The following is a 20,671-nucleotide window of genomic DNA, read 5'->3' as shown; positions in this document are numbered from 1 at the left end:
GGATATGATTTCTGAGCCTATTGAATAAGATGAAATATCATCAGGCCTATAATAGATCTACTGTAAATGGTGTCACACATTGTGTCTTACTGGCACACTGTCTCACTTTTCCTGGTCATTTCATTTCTTACAGCAAGTTCTTTTCCCGACATCCTCACACAGAGATGTCCGCTTTCTGTTAACCGTAGGCTAAATGCATGCTTTGCACCCACTTCAAATGAATGCATTGACCCACCTCCACTCTACCTCTCCGAATAAGACGTCACGGCAACACGAGGCAGAGTGCAGAACAGGCGACTATGTTTCAGCGAGTGGGTGGTGCCGATAGACTATGCAAAGTACGTAGTAAAAGTCAGGCAACGTGAATACTTTACACATTAACTGTTCCGACGTAGTCTGCATATCTTTCAGATAGGCTACACGATAAATACTGTGTCGTTCCATGGTATTCCAGCTGTTTTAACTAGATTTTAGACAGAACAACGGAATCGTGAGCCCAGGATCCCATCCGATCATTTACCTGGTAAGATGCGATTCAGTTTTGTTTACAGTAGTCAGTGTAACTATGCCAATTGTTTTTTGTTGTTGTTTATTTAGTCGTCTTTTCTCTCCAATAGCCTGCTGTATTTTATGTTTTCACTTTTGAGTCATTCACGCATTTGCCCGAAAACATTTCTAGAGTTCATTACTAGGCTTCATGTTTCCCATTGTTGTAGGAAACTATCATCTAAAATGCTTTTAAAGAGACGCACACTACATTTGCATACTAGGTCTAGGCTGTCTCTTATCATCTCGTATTTAACCATATTGCGCACGAGACGAGAGGCGACCGCTGATAAGTCCAGGTCAAGGGAGGGTGGGCATGAGTGCATTTTTCAAACTGTGTGGGGAGCTATAGTGAGCCCATGATGTCGCCATAAAAAAAGAGGCAGGAGAACGGGATAAAGTAGCATACTAGGAACGGAGTAACTGAGTAGCCTATTGTAGCATAATAAAGCCTTCTATTTAATTATTTTGCCGTGGTTCTTTAGGCTATGGAGCAAGATAACTTTCTCACCGCTTTCCCTTTTGAAACTCAAATGGCTCTTCCTTAACTTCCCCTCAGGAGCGTTAACAGTGAATTTTGCAGTCACATAATTAATTCAATATTAATTTAATTAATTTAGTTTACTTCCACGATAATATCTGATCATAATGGAGATGGTTTAGAATAGATTTTATAGGCTATAAATATATCTAGCAATTGAATATTAATTGTATAGAGTCTTGTATTATGCCTAGCCTACACAGCCTGTATTTATGAATGCACTCAATAATATGCTCAATAAAAAGTATTTTACAGTTGTGTTGTTGTGAGACTGTTAAAGGAGGCCTAGGTTATGCTGTAATGAAATCCACATCCTTACATGTGTGTTTGTGTGTCAGTGAGAGTGTGTGTGTGTGTGTGTATGTGGCTATTGTGTGGAGAAACAGAAATATTTGGGGTGGAACAGCATGGTGGCTTCCTGAGATTGAAACGCCAGTAAGCCTTTAGTCAAAGCACCATTTGAAAGATGATGAAAGAATGGGGCTAAGAAAAGAGAGAGGATGGAGAAAAGAACAGCACGTTCCAGTTACTTTTATTTATAGATTGTCACGTTGGATCCAAGCCTTACCAACATGTGCATAGAACATCAAGCCACAAGCTACTCAGTCAGAATGCAATGTTCAGGCAAAATGCAAGGCTACAAGAGTATGACTACTTGCCAGGGCCGAACGTTAACTTTTTAAAGTGGTGGCCAGCTTGGCAATCAGGTGTGAGGTTTTGGTTGCCAAAGCCAACTAAATCTGGCTGCCACTTATACCACTTGTAACAATTTGGTAACCAAGGGCAACCAGGCAACCATTAACGTTGAGCCCTGGTATTTGGAACCCAGCTGTAAATAATGTGGAAACTGACTTCTGTATTCTTGTGATGTCTGTAGGGATCCTGTGGGTTCAGTTCCCAGCCTCTCAGCAGCCATGTCTCTGGGGCGACCCCTGCAACTCATGCGCTCCCTGAGGAAATCGCCTGCCATTTTCCATCACCGCTTCCGCCACGATCGCACCCAGTCGCTATCACATGGCGACCCCCTCTTCAAGGTGCACTATCTGGGCACTGAGAAGATCTTCTCCCTGGACCTGGAGCAGGCCGAGGACGCCATCTCCCATGTGCTGGAGCGATCTCCGGCTTCGGAGAAGCTGGGCAAGGAGCACGCCTTGGTCGTGCGGCCTCGTTACGTAGAGGTGAAGGAGATCGCCACCGGCCGGCAGCTCACCAAGACCTACCTCCGGGACATCGCTTACTGTGCGGCGGACGCAAAGAGGCCAAATGTGTTCCTCTACATATGCAAGCAGCAGGGCCAGCAGCTCCAGTGCCGTGTGTTTTGGTGCAGCCGTCCAGAGAAGGTGAAGGACATGACAAACTGTTTGGCCCGTTCTTTTCAGAGAGCACTGACCGACTGGCAGGAGACTGGCACTAGTCGCACACAAGGAGAAGACAAGGCGAAAGAGGGGAGGCCACTTTTAAACAATGGCAAGGCTAAGAGCTGCACAATGCCACCAGATCTCAGGAAAGGTGAGCTTGCCAAAGAAATGCTTTGTTCTCACAGTTCGTTTGACCTGAGCAATGTGGTGAAGGGGAAACCAATTTATATTAAATATATTTCAGAAAATGTAATCAATTAGTCATTTGCAGTTGCTTGTGAATAAAAAAAAAAAGTAAAGGATATCTGGAGGGTTCTATTAATACTCTGGACAACAGGAAGCAAGTTGTATTTTGTGCCATTAAACTCTCTGGTCAAACAGCCATAATTTAGCTACCCTTTATTGTTTACCAAATAAATCGTAAATCAACACTGACTTTTATCTTATGTCACTGCAGGTCGCTCCGCAAGAAGGACTTTAAGCTCTCGCAGTCCGCTGAGAGAGATGATGAGGAGGACAAGTATCAGTGACTGATGGGGGCTTCAAAAGGCCTCCCATACACCCATAACAAAACCAAACAGGAGGCCCACTCCTTAGTGCACAGACTTGCCACTCCCTGGCTGTTGTGTGTATCTAGTGGCACCTGTTCAAAATATGACAAAACATTGTGGTTAGTGCTGTGCATTAACACTTTCCTACAATCTGGCTGGAGAGATTGGATGACTAAAGATCTGACTAAAGATTAAAGAGTTTTTGTTCAGCCAGTGGGTCTTTCCAATGAGGTCACTGCATTCAGATATCAGGACTAAATTCAAACTTGTTTTGATCTGGAAATGTGTTCACTCTCAGGATCTTCATGCATGTACTGAGTTCGCTGTCCAGATGGTGCTAGTTGGTTGGTTAACAGAACACAGTCTATTCTACAATGCTATGTGTTCTCGCCTGTTCAAAGAATGTTTTGAGAAGTAACATGAGAAGTATGGCATGTCATTGTCTTAAAACTTTATAAAAATCTAGTTACATGTCTTATACCACTCATTTGTACAGATGTGAAAGCACTGAAAAGTTTGAAAGAGCACTATTTTTGATATGCAACATTGTGTATGCATTTGTATGGTCTCATCACTTGCCTCTTTTACCTCAAAGGGAAAGAAATCATGTTCTTTCAAGGCCAAAGAAAATGGTCAATTCTGGTCTACAGAAACATATGTGTGTTACATTTTTCTTTTCATCGCCATGCAAGTTGTCAGAATGTTCTTTGGAGAAATGTCAGCGCTTAAAAGTTAAAGGAACCATATGTAAGATTGTGGCCAAAACTGGTACTGCAATCACTTTCAAATTACTGTAGAGAGGTGTATCCCCTCCCCCTCCCCCCTGACTCGAGGTTGCCAACCCGGATGCCGAAACACTACAGACTTTGTGATTAGTAGATATGTGGAGGGTGGCGCATCAGGCCAAAACACAGAATGACATGACAAAACACAACATCAACATCAGTTGAGGGCTGCAACTTCACTTTTTAAATGACAATATCCTGGCCGGACTACTGTTGTCAGTGATATAAGTATTTGAAATGAACATGATTTCTTAATGTCTAGTGACATATTAGGGCCATTTTATGATTAATTGAAATACATTTCTTACATACGGTTCCTTTAATAATGTTTTCAGAACATGTTGCCATTTTTACAAAGCTTTGTTTTATGCATGTTATAATTCTGTTTCATATTTTCTGTGTCTCTATAAACAAAGTTAAATAAGTGGTTACATTGAGAGAAGCTCCTTTTTATTGAATATTAGGACGACCAGCTTGTAATTCATGTTTATGGCAGTAAGTATATTGGCCTTCTTAAGTGCTTTTCATTACACAAAATGTAAAAACCAAATTCAAATAATTGGTTTTAAAAATGTTATGAAGTATCACAGAATTACATTTGTGCACAACAAATCAGCAAAAGTTAGTGGACTCCGAAGTGAAAAAAACAATACAAACTCGATGCAGATTAATTACTGGATGGGTCTCAAATGTCAAACATTAAAAGAGATGGTAAGCCCGCCTAACGACTCTATACACGATGTGATTGGCTCTATCGAAGTTTAATTTTTCCAGCTCGCAAGCCAACGGAGAGTTAGACTAGCCCGGGCAGCAAATTAAATTTGCTGCCGCTAGGGTGTGTCTAGATTTCTAGGCTAGCACTATGCAAACCTCCCAACCAGAAGTGGCACAGCCATGGAGGATGACATGAATATAAAAGTAAAAAATGTAACAAAATTAACTGCATGAATATTTGAAGCTTTTGCGATTAGATAATTGTGTTGGTTCATATTGTGATTGTGATTATTGTGCAGCCCTGTACCATACACTACCAAATGAAGGGGGAAAGGCCATATGAATTTGCAATCACATATCCACATCTACCCCCCCTGCCACACATGGCCTTACACAACGATTCACTAAAGCCACTACAATGCCTACGCCTGTAGCTATGTAGACCAGCGTGGTTATCCAAAAGGCAAACAGGTAGAGAGTCTTATCACAGTAGGCCCCTGCAGCTGGATCGTAATTGGGCTGGTATATTGAATAGATCCACATGTTCCCTGTAGACAGACAGACCATCTTAAATATACAGAAACTCTCATCATCTGATGACCTAAACCAATGCTAAAATGTCTTCTATCCATAGAACAGCTTCAGTTACAATGATGTCATCATTATTCCTGTATTTACTCTTACATTTACGTATGATATCATTTTGGATTTACATTTATATGCTGTAGGGCTGACTTGCATTTTCTTACCAGCAATAAACCAACAGAAAAGGAAGAGGGAGACGATGGAGTTCCATGCGTTACAGCGGATGACCTGGTTGTTGGCCTCAGGATCGTTTGAGCCGGGCTTGCAAGTCAGTAGCGGCAGGGCCAAGCCGAAGGCTCCCATCACCACCAGGTAGATAGGTATGTACCTCTGTATCGGGCAGCTATGCAGATACTGTGCACCTTAGGATGGGAACAGAGAGTGATGCAATGTGACAATTATGGAAGTTACATATTCCAATACTGGTTAGCAGCAACTGAAGTTAATGAATTAATTTAAAGGCACTCACCAACTACAATCGACGCAATGGGTATGGCGACCCCTGAAAGCTGACAAGTTACTGTTGGGAACAACATTTATAATTAAAGAAACATTGTATCGATAAATCTGCCAAGTTGAACAGGAATGAATGAAAGGTCTGAGAAAAATGCAACAGCAAGGAAAAACATAGTGGCCTACCTAAAGCAGGTGTAATGAGTATGCAGCAGGAGATGTTTTGCAGGGTGGTCTCGACCCCCATTGTCTCTGATACTAAAAAAAATACAAAATGGAACAAACAAGGAAAACACATACATAGTGTGTACATAGGGCAACTGAACATACTTCAAACATCACAAAAAGACAGTTACATGTGAATAATTAATCTATGATCACTTGGACCACAGGACAACCACATATATAAAATCAAATCCATTCATTTCATGAAGAGTGAACTGTGGTCAGCAATTGACCTAGTCACATCAAACCAATTGTGCACCGTAGACACTAAGGTCCCACAAATGTCACAAGGCTTGTTTTTCAAAAATACCTTTTGCATGGGTCTGTAGATTTGTTTTCAATTTTGAAAAAAATCTACACAATCATGAAAAAGGTGTATTTGAAAACCAAGCCTAATGGCCTGTGTGGGGCATTAGTGTCAAATTTGCACCGCAGCAACTGAAAAGTTCCAAATTTACTTCTGCAAATTAGAAGTGCTTCATCTGAATGGGAATAGTTCCAAGTGTGTGCTTAGAAAATCACTGTGTCTCATTTTACATTGCTATTTGTACACATTGTAATTATATACTAATTGTAATTATAACTGCTCAATTGAGAACTAGTACCTTACCTCTGGCAGTGGAAGTGGGTCGATTTAAAGCTACACCTGAACACTTACGTTTGTATGAATATTGTGATCTTCAGGTTGTGTAAGATGAATTTCACTTTGTATTTTATTGTCCTTTATACTGCGACTTAAGGAACTCTCTTTTTGAATCAATTCAGTTAAAAAATCCTGATATATTTTGGAAATATGAAGGGGAGATTTTGTGCTGGCTGTTTGAAAATGATGTTTTTGCTTTGGCAAAATTTATAGAAAAGGCCTGGGATCTGCGGCAAAGTATTTTGTATCCCATATGACAAGCCATCTCTATTTGTGTCTAATAAGCCCATGAGGGCTGGGCACCATGGTGTTTGACACTGCATTTCCGTAGGATTTTTTTGCTAAAAATGATTTTTTTGTTTTATTTGCTTTATTTGGGGTCCTACTGTTGAAAAATGACGGGGTGCAAATTTTCTGACCCCGTTTTTGCCCTCTGGGGGGCGCTTTCTCACCTTGGCCAGGATACTGACCACACACGACATCTACTAATAATGATCACATTTTCACAATCTTGGTGTCAATTTAGGGGTTATTGAGGATGCTGAGTCCATTTATGACAGTTTCATTGTGATCAGAAGTTGTTATGACTCATTTTTTGCAGTAATGAAGGCAAATCCAATGGGGCAAAGTCGCCAAACAGTAAGTGAGCTCATATCTTGGGAACACTTTGATGTATGTTAAAGGAAAATTCCGGTTTTTAGCACTTTAAGGCCCTTTTCTGGTTTGTTTTGGATGAACTAGAGTGGTGGACACCGAAATTTTGACTATTGGTCCTGTCTCGACTTTTCTGACTCGTTTTGAATCGCCTTTTTCACTTCTCAAGGTGGCTGGCAATGGGCATACTGTAGTAGGCTACTCAAACATGTCCTAAAACAACCCTTAACGTTCGTTTTCAAAACTGTGCAACTCACCGAGTGGTTAGTGGAGTTCGTTGACTATTAAAAGCAAATATATCGGCGCAATGTATGATTCGTATTTGAACCTGAAGCATAGACGGTGGCGCAACGTGCAATGAGTCTTCCAACAGAAATCAACCGTGGTAAAGTTGGTTTTATATTGGACGTTGGATATTCGACATATTCGAAAAATCGATTTAGCACTGACTACGAGGGTCAAATTTGTGTCAAACCAACTTTAATGTGTTTAAACAAGGCCTGCCTATATTACACAAAGTTTCTTTTGTCCAAAAACCCATGTTTTGATTTTATGATTTTTTTAGGCTGATAAAAGATTTCAATCTATTATGCGGCTTCACCTTTTGACTTACCCATACTAAAACACATCTCCTGAACTCGGCTTACTGCCCTTTCTAGTACACAAAGCTTCTTTTTCCCTAAAACCTACTCTTTGATTTTATACAATTTTTAATGTTAAATGTTTCAAATCTATATTGCGGCTTGCCCTTTTGACCTACCCATGTCAAAACACATCTGGTGAACTCGGATTACTGCTCAATATAGTACACAAAGCTTCTTTTTCCCAAAAATCCATTCTTTGATTTTATAAATATTTTTTAATGTAAAAAAAATGCTTTAAATGCTTTAAATCTATTATGCGGCTTGACCTTTTGACCTAACCATGTCAAAACACATCTGTTGCACTCGGCTAACTGCCCTACATAGTACACAAAGCTTCTTTTTTCCAAAAATGCACTCTTTGATTTTATATTATTTTTTTACTATTCAAAAATGCTATAAATCTATTATGTGCCTTTACATTTCGACCTACCCATGTCAAAACACATCTGCTGCACTCAGCTAACTGCCCTACATAGTACACAAAGCTTATTTTTTTCAAAAACGCACTCTTTGATTTTATATACATTTTTTACTATTCAAAAATGCTATAAATCTATTATGTGCCTTCCCCTTTCGACTTACCCATATCAAAACACATCTGCTGCACTCGGCTAACTGCCCTACATAGTACACAAAGCTTCTTTTTTTCAAAAACGCACTCTTTGATTTTATATTAATTTTTTACTATTCAAAAATGCTATAAATCTATTATGCGACCTGACCTTTTGACCTACCCATGTCAAAACACATCTGCCGCACTCAGCTAACTGCCCTACATAATACACAAAGCCTATTTTTTTCAAAAACTCTTTCTTTGATTTTATATTATTTTTGTACTATTAAAAAATGCTATAAATCTATTATGCGCCTTCACCTTTTGACCTACCCATGTCAAAACACATCTGCTGCACTCAGTTAACTGCCCCACATAGTACACAAAGCTTCTTTTTTTCAAAAACTTACTCTTTGATTTTATATAAATTTGTTACTATTCAAAAATGCTATAAATCTATTATGTGCCTTCACCTTTTGACCTACCCATGTCAAAACACATCTGCTGCACTCGGCTAACTGCCCTACATATTACACAAAGCTTCTTTTTTTCAAAAACGCACTCTTTGATTTTATATTATTTTTTTACTTTATAAAAATGCTATAAATCTATTATGCGCCTTCACCTTTTGACCTACCCATGTCAAAACACATCTGTTGTACTCAGCTAACTTGCCTACATAGTACACAAAGCTTCTTTTTTTCAAAAACTTACTCTTTGATTTTATATAAATTGTTCCTATTCATAAATGCTATAAATCTATTATGTGCCTTCCCCTTTCGACTTACCCATATCAAAACACATCTGCTGCACTCGGCTAACTGCCCTACATAGTACACAAAGCTTCTTTTTTTCAAAAACGCACTCTTTGATTTTATATTAATTTTTTACTATTCAAAAATGCTATAAATCTATTATGCGACCTGACCTTTTGACCTACCCATGTCAAAACACATCTGCCGCACTCAGCTAACTGCCCTACATAATACACAAAGCCTATTTTTTTCAAAAACTCTTTCTTTGATTTTATATTATTTTTGTACTATTAAAAAATGCTATAAATCTATTATGCGCCTTCACCTTTTGACCTACCCATGTCAAAACACATCTGCTGCACTCAGTTAACTGCCCCACATAGTACACAAAGCTTCTTTTTTTCAAAAACTTACTCTTTGATTTTATATAAATTTGTTACTATTCAAAAATGCTATAAATCTATTATGTGCCTTCACCTTTTGACCTACCCATGTCAAAACACATCTGCTGCACTCGGCTAACTGCCCTACATATTACACAAAGCTTCTTTTTTTCAAAAACGCACTCTTTGATTTTATATTATTTTTTTACTTTATAAAAATGCTATAAATCTATTATGTGCCTTCACCTTTTGACCTACCCATGTCAAAACACATCTGTTGCACTCAGCTAACTTGCCTACATAGTACACAAAGCTTCTTTTTTTCAAAAACGTACTCTTTGATTTTATATACATTTTTTACTATTCAAAAATGCTATAAATCTATTATCCGGCTTCCCCTTTCGACTTACCCATGTCAAAACACATCTGTTGCACTCAGCTAACTGGCCTTCATAGTACACAAAGCTTCTTTTTTTCAAAAACTCACTCTTTGATTTTATATTAATTTTTTACTATTCAAAAATGCTATAAATCTATTATGCGAATTGACCTTTTGACCAACCCATGTCAAATCACATCTGCTGCACTCAGTTAACTGCCCTACATAGTACACAAAGCTTCTTTTTTTCAAAAACTTACTCTTTGATTTTATATAAATTTGTTACTATTCAAAAATGCTATAAATCTATTATGTGCCTTCACCTTTTGACCTACCCATGTCAAAACACATCTGTTGCACTCGGCTAACTGCCCTACATATTACACAAAGCTTCTTTTTTTCAAAAACGCACTCTTTGATTTTATATTATTTTTTTACTTTATAAAAATGCTATAAATCTATTATGTGCCTTCACCTTTTGACCTACCCATGTCAAAACACATCTGTTGCACTCAGCTAACTTGCCTACATAGTACACAAAGCTTCTTTTTTTCAAAAACGTACTCTTTGATTTTATATAAATTTTTTACTATTCAAAAATGCTATAAATCTATTATGCGGCTTCCCCTTTCGACTTACCCATGTCAAAACACATCTGTTGCACTCAGCTAACTGGCCTTCATAGTACACAAAGCTTCTTTTTTTCAAAAACTCATTCTTTGATTTTATATTAATTTTTTACTATTCAAAAATGCTATAAATCTATTATGCGCCTTCACTTTTTGACCTACCCATGTCAAAACACATCTGCTGCACTCAGCTAACTGCCCTACATAGTACACAAAGCTTATTTTTTCCAAAGCCCACTCTTTGATTTTATAGATGTTTTGGTAACACTTTATAATAACTACACACAATTCATCATTTATTAAGCCTTTGTTACTTATTAGTTAATGGTTTGTTCATCATTAGTAATTTCTAATTTATCATCAGTAAAGCATTTGTTCACACAGTTATAAATAGTTTGTTCATAGTAAATAAGCCTATATCTAAAATATGTTTATACATTATTGTTAATACTTAATAAATGATGCAATAATATGTTTTTGATTAAGTAATATTTCCATTATTTAACAGTTGTAACATACACATGCACGAATTATTAGTTAGGGTGAGGATACATATTTTATAAACCACTTCCTAATACTATAATTCATAATTAACTTAGGAGTTACAAGTGGTTAGTTAATGATATTTTGTGAGCTCATCTAAAGTGAGGACTTTTTATGCCTTGCAACACATTTACAAATGAGTTATAAAGTTTACACATGCATTTATTAATTTAGCCGACTCTTTCACCCAAAGCGACACATGTCAATGAAATTAAAGGGCAAGGCCACATTGGTGGACGCCGGGGTTTGAACCCCCAACTTTATGGATTACTGCATGTTAACCCAGCTCCCTATCCACTACCCTACCTCTGCCCAGTGGTATTACAACAGTCAATTCAAAAATATAATATAGATATGCGTGTTTTCTATGAACAAACCATTTTTAACTGTGTGTAAACATGATTTACAGATGAGAATTAATGTAGGAATAATGCTTTACAAACGAAGAATACAGCATTTAATAATACTTTACAGATGTTTAATAACAGTGTGTAGTAGAAGAAAACAGAAACTCTTGCATAGTTGTAGGGGTTTCTGTCTGGGCCTGTCTAGCATGCAATAGCCTGAAAAGTTGGGGGTTCGATTCCCAGCTTTCATTGTTATGTCAATGGCCTTCAATTTAATTGACATGTGCTAAATGAATGAATGTGAATGTAATCTTTACAACTCATTTGAAAATGTGTTGCAAGGCATAGAAAGTCCTCACTTTAGATAAGCTCACAAAATATCATTAACTAACCACTTGTAACTCCTGAGTTAATCATGAATTATAGTATTAGGAAGTGGTTTATAAAATATGTATCCTCAATGCTTTACAAATGATGAACAAAGCATTTTGTAATAGTTTGCAACTGGTTTATAATAAGAAAATGATTTCATTATAAGTGGTTGTTTCATTACTTATTAAGTATAAATCATGTACTTACAAACATATTTTTGGATAGGCTTATTTACTATGAACAAACCATTTATAATTGTGTGAACAAATGCTTTACTGATGATAAATTATGTATGAACAAGAAACTACTAATGATGAACAAACCATTAACTAATAAGTAACAAAGGCTTAATAAATGATGAATTGTGTGTAGTTATTATAAAGTGTTACCAAAACGTCTATAAAATCAAAGAGTGGGCTTTGGAAAAAATAAGCTTTGTGTACTATGTAGGGCAGTTAGCTGAGTGCAGCAGATGTGTTTTGACATGGGTTGGTCAAAAGGTCAATTCGCATAATAGATTTATAGCATTTTTGAATAGTAAAAAATTAATATAAAATCAAAGAGTGAGTTTTTGGAAAAAATAAGTTTTGTGTACTATGTAGGGCAGTTAGCTGAGTGTAGCAGATGTGTTTTGACATGGGTAGGTCAAAAGGTGAAGGCACATAATAGATTAATAGCATTTTTGAATAGGAACAATTTATATAAAATCAAAGAGTAAGTTTTTGAAAAAAAGAAGCTTTGTGTACTATGTAGGGCAGTTAACTGAGTGCAGCAGATGTGATTTGACATGGGTTGGTCAAAAGGTCAATTCGCATAATAGATTTATAGCATTTTTGAATAGTAAAAAATTAATATAAAATCAAAGAGTACGTTTTTGAAAAAAAGAAGCTTTGTGTACTATGAAGGCCAGTTAGCTGAGTGCAACAGATGTGTTTTGACATGGGTAAGTCGAAAGGGGAAGCCGGATAATAGATTTATAGCATTTTTGAATAGTAAAAAATGTATATAAAATCAAAGAGTACGTTTTTGAAAAAAAGAAGCTTTGTGTACTATGTAGGCAAGTTAGCTGAGTGCAACAGATGTGTTTTGACATGGGTAGGTCAAAAGGTGAAGGCACATAATAGATTTATAGCATTTTTATAAAGTAAAAAAATAATATAAAATCAAAGAGTGCGTTTTTGAAAAAAAGAAGCTTTGTGTAATATGTAGGGCAGTTAGCCGAGTGCAGCAGATGTGTTTTGACATGGGTAGGTCAAAAGGTGAAGGCACATAATAGATTTATAGCATTTTTGAATAGTAACAAATTTATATAAAATCAAAGAGTAAGTTTTTGAAAAAAAGAAGCTTTGTGTACTATGTGGGGCAGTTAACTGAGTGCAGCAGATGTGTTTTGACATGGGTAGGTCAAAAGGTGAAGGCGCATAATAGATTTATAGCATTTTTTAATAGTACAAAAATAATATAAAATCAAAGAAAGAGTTTTTGAAAAAAATAGGCTTTGTGTATTATGTAGGGCAGTTAGCTGAGTGCGGCAGATGTGTTTTGACATGGGTAGGTCAAAAGGTCAGGTCGCATAATAGATTTATAGCATTTTTGAATAGTAAAAAATTAATATAAAATCAAAGAGTGCGTTTTTGAAAAAAAGAAGCTTTGTGTACTATGTAGGGCAGTTAGCCGAGTGCAGCAGATGTGTTTTGATATGGGTAAGTCGAAAGGGGAAGGCACATAATAGATTTATAGCATTTTTGAATAGTAAAAAATGTATATAAAATCAAAGAGTGCGTTTTTGAAAAAAAGAAGCTTTGTGTACTATGTAGGGCAGTTAGCTGAGTGCAGCAGATGTGTTTTGACATGGGTAGGTCGAAATGTAAAGGCACATAATAGATTTATAGCATTTTTGAATAGTAAAAAAATAATATAAAATCAAAGAGTGCATTTTTGGAAAAAAGAAGCTTTGTGTACTATGTAGGGCAGTTAGCCGAGTGCAACAGATGTGTTTTGACATGGTTAGGTCAAAAGGTCAAGCCGCATAATAGATTTAAAGCATTTAACCCTTAGAACCCTAAGCTGTTTTTAGGGCATTTTCACTACCTTTATTCATATGGATTTATTCTGGTCATTGTAAGTGCCACACACACATGTTATATATTGTTTTTTTCAGCAGAGTCTAGGCTATCCAGATCTGTATCATTTCATGTATTAGTACTAGCATTGATTTTATTTTGATTTTTAAAGAATTAAAATATAAAAATCATATTATAAAAATTCTTATATTTTGACCTGTATCTCACCACAGCAAGCTCATAGCTCTACATGCATTTCATGTGTGTGTAGGGCAGACTGTCCTGAAACGGGCAATATAATTGCCATGTTGGAGGGATACTCTGGGGCTGAGCAATTTACAGAAATATGTGGTGTGTGATTTACGGAAATAAATGCCATTTTTTATTTAGCGTTGAAAAATGACCATTCTGCGCTCCATATCTGTGACACGAACTGATCTGACCTGACTTGACCCAAGTTTGCCTGTTAGCATGTGTGACTATGGTGTATGCACTCATGATGATTTTCAACTTTTTACTGCATTGCCATGAACAAAGTAAAGGCAAAAAAGGCGTTTCTTTGATGAACAAATTGGGATGCAATGTGAGCCTTGAATTGGATGTCATGCAGGAATGTGCTAGGATCTCAAAACCGGATTATGAACATGCTTTGACATAGAGAAACACGCGATAGCGTTGGATTATAAACATGCTTTGAACAAAAAGAGAAAAACGTGGGGTAAGTCCAGCTATATGAAGTTATTATTTTGCTGTCACTTCGTCTGTTTTATAACCCAGAAGGATGCATTTGGTATCAAATGATAGCTCTGTGTCTCCTCTTTCATCTAACATCCGTGGCATATATATCCGATCACGGGTCCGCGAGTAATTACTCCGAGAGTAATGGGTGTGCAGTGTTGGTTTGTGTACATGAAGTTAATATTTTGCAGTCACTTCGTCTGTTTTTATAAGCCAGAAAGATCGATATCCATGGTTCCAATGGATAGCCCTGTTTCTCCTCTTTCATCTGATATGCTTGCCATATCTATGCGATCACGGGTTCGCGAGTAATTCAAACGAAAGTAATGGCTGCGCAGGTGAACGCAGAGAAGTATAGACTGTAAATATGATGCAATTTGATTTAATTTCATGATTTTTTTTTAAAAAAAATTCTTGATCGTACAGACAAGTGCGTAGTCTCTTTGGAAAGCCCCGCTTCTTCTCTGTCAGGCAATAAAGGTTTTATCTCGTTGCGATAAACAGTCGCGGAGCAATGTAACAGAGAAGAAAGGGTGTGTTTTTTGACGCACTTTGCGTCAATCGGGTTCTAAGGGTTAAAGCATTTTTTTTACATTAAAAAATATTTATAAAATCAAAGAATGGATTTTTGGGAAAAAGAAGCTTTGTGTACTATATTGAGCAGTAATCCGAGTTCACCAGATGTGTTTTGACATGGGTAGGTCAAAAGGGCAAGCCGCATAATAGATTTGAAACATTTAACATTAAAAATTGTATAAAATCAAAGAGTAGGTTTTAGGGAAAAAGAAGCTTTGTGTACTAGAAAGGGCAGTAAGCCGAGTTCAGGAGATGTGTTTTAGTATGGGTAAGTCAAAAGGTGAAGCCGCATAATAGATTGAAATCTTTTATCAGCCTAAAAAAATCATAAAATCAAAACATGGGTTTTTGGACAAAAGAAGCTTTGTGTAATATAGGCAGGCCTTGTTTAAACACATTAAAGTTGGTTTGACACAAATTTGACCCTCGTAGTCAGTGCTAAATCGATTTTTCGAACGTGTCGAATATCCAACGTCCAATATAAAACCAACTTTACCACGGTAAACCGATGGGATTTTACAAAATGGCAAATAAAAGACGACAGAAACTGTATTTCGCTACGCTACTTGTTTTGGAACATCAACGAACACCACTAACCACTCGGTGAGTTGCACAGTTTTGAAAAGTGAAGGTCCATTGCCATCTAATCTCATCAATGGTGAACTTCCCCAACAAGTCAGAGGTCTAGAGCAGTTTGTCTGCAGTGTCTATAGGTCAACTGGTCACACAACCCTACCAAAACTGAGGTGGGAGCTATTTCGGACCAGGAACTTCGAGGGAGAAATGTTACTTCAGACACAAGCTGCCTTGCTGCCTCATATCCTTCGTGCCAATTACATTGCCATGCGTGATAAATCCTACATTTCAAACTGACCAGTTCTTCCTCAGATTGAAGAAAATGGTTGGACTTTCCAAGAAGGAGTTTATGTTCCTGTGACATGTCTTACACTCCCTGCCCCTAGAGCTGTGATAGAGTTGGCAAAATGTGTGTGCAAAACCCAGTGCAAAACACTCAGGTGCACTTGTCACAGACATGGAATTCCCTGTACTCCTCTTTGCAAATGCTTTGCTGGTGACTGTGAAAATGCGACCAAGCATACTACAAATGAGGATGATGCTGATGAATGATCGATTTATGTAGAAGTGTATTTCTAAAGTGTTTTATTTCCTGTTCATGTTTATGCAACTTTACATTAACAATTAGTTCATTTATCAATTAGTTCATCATTTAGTTCAGTACTTAGTTACTGCCATTGCAGTAGAGCTACAGTACATTTTGTATTAGTTTTATTTCAAAGATGTTAAATGATTGATTGCTTTATTAGCTATTGTAAAAGAAAATATCAGATTGTTCACCAGATTGTTAAAACACACACACAAAAAAAAAAAAAAAAAAAAAAGTATCTAAACACATATCTGCTCACTGAGGCCTTTAGTCTCTAACTCTTTCTAAAGGCGCTATATCTAACAAAGTTATTATTATTATTATTATTACTACTATTATTATTATTATCTAAATTACTCTTCAAGTTTATACTGTGTATTAACTTCTTGAGTGCACATAACTTAGAGTGTATATAATCAATTTGACCAAAAAATATGATAAAATACCCTAGAAAAGCCTAGACCACTACCAAAAAATTAGACATAACAACTTCTGATCACAATGAAATTGTCATAAATGGACTCAGCATCCTCAATAACCCCTAAATTGACACCAAGATTGTGAAAATGTGATCATTATTAGTAGATATATGTGTGCAGTCATTATCCTGGCCAAGGTGAGAAAGCACCCCCCAGAGGAGGGGCAAAACGGGGTCAGAAAATTTGCACCCCATCATTTTTCAACAGTAGGACCCCAAATAAAGCAGATAAAACAAAAAAATCAATTTTAGCAAAAAAATCCTACTGGACCATTATTTCATGACAATTCATACCCCACTATTAAATAAACAAATCAATCAATCAATCAATTAAACGTAACATATGCTATTAATGGCTTTTAAATTAATTGTGGAATGTAATTATATAGGCTATATATACGAACATATTATTTTAGTTTTATTTTCCTGTTGTGCGCTTTTTTATGTCTTGATTCATTTTGTCTTTTGTTATCTATTTATTTATCTGTTTTTATTTTTTTTATAGCACTTTGGTCAACCACAGGTTGTTTTAAATTGTGCTATATAAATAAACTTGACTATGACTATGTAACAGGGTCGTCTTTGTGGTAGCGCGTTGTGTTCCGCATACCGCATTAGCCTAATAGACCCCTGTGCCTTTTAAAATAGCCTTTTTCCCAGTAGTCTTGTATTTTCTGATTTATGGAATGATAGAAAGGGATTTTGAATTGTCCATAAAACTCTGTATCTGATATGTCATCAAAATACCTTGACTTTATCCAATGTTCATATATCTGTTTTTAGATCTATATGCACCGAATTGTTTAAGCAGATGATGCCTAATTTGCATATTGAAACATAAGATTTCAAAAACTTGTATTACAAAAATATGTGTTTTTATGTGAGTAAACAACTGGGCAAGTTTCACGGTGATATCTATTAGTTATAAATACCCTGTTCATTTTTACCTGTAGTGTCTCACCTAGATCTAATGTATTTTGTGCTTTGTGCGAACATTTTCAAGATCTCTGTTGGGCTCCTAGGCTAAAATCATTCAGTAGGTCCTAAAGAAAATGTGGTCCTTTTATCCACCTGGTAACAGTAATTTCACTAAGCCACTCAACTAATGGTGTTGGGTTGTGAAATACGTCACATGTGGTTATCTACATTGAAGTCTAGTAGGCTAGACAAGTCCTCGTCAATATTTCTTCCTAACCCAAGGTAACTTACTGGTGCATATTTCATACTATACTTCCACAGATTATAGAAATGGTCAATCCAATAAAACAACAAACATCTTGGTAAGCCAATGGTGATGGTTCTTGTAGCCATGTGGCAGAACCTTTACGTGCTTCGTTTCATTTTATAAGTATAAGTATATATACTCTTTTGATCCCGTGAGGGAAATTTGGTCTCTGCATTTATCCCAATCCGTGAATTAGTGAAACACACTCAGCGGCGCAGTGAACACACAGTGAGGTGAAACACACATTAATCCCGGCGCAGTGAGCTTCCTGCTACAGTGGTGCTCGGGGAGCAGTGAGGGGTTAGGTGCCTTGCTCAAGGGCACAGCCGTTCCTACTGGTCAGGATTTGAACCGGCAACCTTCCGGTTACACGTCCGAAGCCCTAAACAGTAGGCCACGGCTGCCCCTCAAAAATGCCCCTCATTTAACACAGCAGTAAGCCAACAAAGTCACCATGGATATTTTCTGACACAAATTGGATGTTCATCATATGCCAAACTTCCTTCCCCCAAAGCTTACCAGTATCAGTGAAAATGCGCCTTGTAGTCATGCAGCGTTGTCTTCTGATTCAAATAAATGTTGAACTGAAAGCAAAGCAAAAGTACGACAAAAGTATGTGTTCTCTCTGATGAATTGCTGACGGAGTACTCATCACACACATTATGCATACCAATCACCAGGGCCGGTTCTCCCTATACGCACACTACGCAAGTTGCGTAGGGCCCCGCAAGTTAATGAAGGCCCCCTCCCCCGTCTCCTCTTGAGTCAAGCTAGTGACAGACAAGTAGGCCCTATACAGTTATAGCGACAGTGCCTCATACATTAATAGGCTAGTGACAATGGCCCCACATTTTTGAGATACCCCTACCGGAGGTAGAACTAAACCCAACAATGTTTTTCCTCATCTCTAAGATCTCCCATATATGAAATGGATTCTTGGCTAAAAATATTTTACTGCTAAGATTGTTAAATTAACAGATATTGTTATACACCCCAAAACCAAAAAAGGACTAAAATATAGCCTGTCCGTATTGGAGTTAAGGCATATAAACTAGTGCAGATCAATCACACAAACACTTGGCATGTTTATAGTCAGGAAGTTGCTTTACCTACTAGAAAAGACTGGATGTGAATATCTTGATGTATGGAATGAATAGAGACATGCAAACATACACCTAAAATAAGCGGACATGCAAAAAATGAATATCTATGCAGAATGTTTTCATTTACTTTGTGGCTGCTTTACCAGGGATTATCATAGAAACACATATGATGGCTTGTTGGAAAGGTGGGGTTGTACTGAATCCAACAATACCAAATATGTAAATATAGTATGACAAATTAGGGTGTTCTGTCACTCAATGCAGGCTATGAGGTGTCCAAAATGAAAGAAAACGGAACACTGGCAAAATACAGTCTCAAATCCAAATCACATTATCAGTGGTGAGAAGAATGTTGACAAATTCATTGTTACTGCAAGGTAAGTGCTGATCTATATTTACATTTAATAATGATACATTTCATATGAAACACAGATCCAATTGAATCAGGTTAACATTGGAATGGAACACCTTTATTAAAATATTTACATTCACTCATTTGTTTTGGTTAAGTCATTACTGAATAATGGAAAATAATATTGTTAGCTTTTGTCTGTCCAGACCAGCAGTGGACAGAAGAGCCTGCACTGCTTACGTCACCCCTAAGTAGCTAAACAGTTAATTGTAGAAACTACTATCCCTAGCTAAGAAAGTACTTAGCCCTCTGATTAATGTTGCATGTGTAATTCAACTTGATTTGCATTTCAATGGCAATTCTGAAATGTATATAATTTTTCCTTTTCACTAGTCTCTTGAATTATGGAGAATGTCTTACAGACATTGGATCCAAAGCCTATGGGAAACATTTTGAAAAGGGCAAGAAAAAAGATCCCTATATGTCCAAAACCCCACAGTAGAAGGCCTCCAACGCATACTTACCCTTGCTCAGCAGAGAGAGAGAGATGGTGATAAAACTCTGGCTCCAGATGATATTTCCTCCAAAATCAAAGTTTCATATCATTATTCATAAGTTTCACATGTATCATGTAGAGTGAACTGCAGTAAGACAAAAATCAGTGAGCAGCAGCAAGTTGCAAATGTTGAGAGTGAGAGCACATCTGCACCAAGAAGGCTGAGTAGGGCTGACACAACATCATTTCAAATACTGAGAGATTGTTTCATTTGTGGGAAGGCCAGCTCTAAACCAGAACCTCTGACAGCAATTTCGACTGGTTGAGAGCCGACTGACAGTCAGACGGCTAAGTTCTTTCTTAGCTAGGGAAAGTAGTTTCTACAACTAACTGTTTAGCTACTTAGGGGTGAAGTAAGCAGTGTAGGCTCTACTGTCCACTGCTGGTCTGGACAGACAAAAGCTAACAATATTAATTTCCATTATTCAGTAATGACTTGACCAAAACAAAATTCAAGTGAATATAAATATTTGAATATAGGTGTTCCGTCCCAATGTTAACCTGATTCAATTGGATCTGTGTTTCATATGAATTGTTTAATACTGGGACATATGAAATGTATCATTATTAAATGTAAATATAGAGCAGCACTTACCGTATGTAACTTACCTTCAGTGCTCGAATTACGTGGGAGCCAGAGGGAGCCGAGCTTCCTTAGAGGGAGGACTGGCCCCCATAAAAACAACAAAGTCAAAAATCTGAGGGGGTCTCTCATATCTGAAGGTGCCTGGCATTGTAATTTAATCTTAAACAAT

General features: G+C 37.1%; 2 protein-coding genes across 2 annotated transcripts; one reads left to right on the top strand and one right to left on the bottom strand.

Moving 5' to 3' along the window:
- The first annotated feature begins 125 nt into the window (after positions 1 to 125).
- On the top strand, positions 126 to 4,212 carry LOC143112215 (low density lipoprotein receptor adapter protein 1-like). The gene is made up of 3 exons (XM_076274463.1): positions 126 to 523; positions 1,965 to 2,596; positions 2,903 to 4,212. Exons 2-3 carry the CDS (start codon positions 2,002 to 2,004, stop codon positions 2,977 to 2,979), a joined length of 672 nt encoding a protein of 223 aa, XP_076130578.1. The 5' UTR covers positions 126 to 523; positions 1,965 to 2,001; the 3' UTR covers positions 2,980 to 4,212.
- Positions 4,210 to 19,197, bottom strand: LOC143112216 (transmembrane protein 272-like). Its single transcript, XM_076274464.1, has 6 exons — positions 19,015 to 19,197; positions 18,425 to 18,489; positions 5,720 to 5,791; positions 5,550 to 5,600; positions 5,245 to 5,442; positions 4,210 to 5,043 (listed from the first exon to the last, which is right to left on the bottom strand). The coding sequence occupies exons 2-6, from the start codon at positions 18,453 to 18,455 to the stop codon at positions 4,847 to 4,849; spliced, it is 549 nt and encodes a 182-aa protein (XP_076130579.1). The 5' UTR covers positions 18,456 to 18,489; positions 19,015 to 19,197; the 3' UTR covers positions 4,210 to 4,846.
- Between the last annotated feature and the right edge of the window lie 1,474 nt (positions 19,198 to 20,671).

The sequence above is a fragment of the Alosa pseudoharengus genome, unplaced genomic scaffold (genome assembly GCF_046254945.1).
Source record: "Alosa pseudoharengus isolate Yale_2024_CS ecotype anadromous, Long Island Sound unplaced genomic scaffold, YU_APseudo_1.1 YU_APseudo_1.1_scf_8, whole genome shotgun sequence".
In the NCBI taxonomy this organism is placed as follows: domain Eukaryota; kingdom Metazoa; phylum Chordata; class Actinopteri; order Clupeiformes; family Clupeidae; genus Alosa; species Alosa pseudoharengus.
Note: the sequence above shows the minus strand (reverse complement) of the source record. Positions and strands in the feature narration are given on the sequence as shown.

Excerpts from the sequence above, each read along its gene's own strand:
- LOC143112215 (XM_076274463.1), top strand. The coding sequence starts at position 2,002 with ATGTCTCTGGGGCGACCCCTGCAACTCATGCGCTCCCTGAGGAAATCG. Across the intron at positions 2,597-2,902 it reads GCCACCAGATCTCAGGAAAG|GTCGCTCCGCAAGAAGGACT; the intron begins GTGAGCTTGCCA and ends ATGTCACTGCAG.
- LOC143112216 (XM_076274464.1), bottom strand. The coding sequence starts at position 18,455 with ATGACTACAAGGCGCATTTTCACTGATACTG. Across the intron at positions 5,443-5,549 it reads CATTGCGTCGATTGTAGTTG|GTGCACAGTATCTGCATAGC; the intron begins GTGAGTGCCTTT and ends TCCCATCCTAAG. Across the intron at positions 5,044-5,244 it reads TTTCTGTTGGTTTATTGCTG|GGAACATGTGGATCTATTCA; the intron begins GTAAGAAAATGC and ends GTCTGTCTACAG.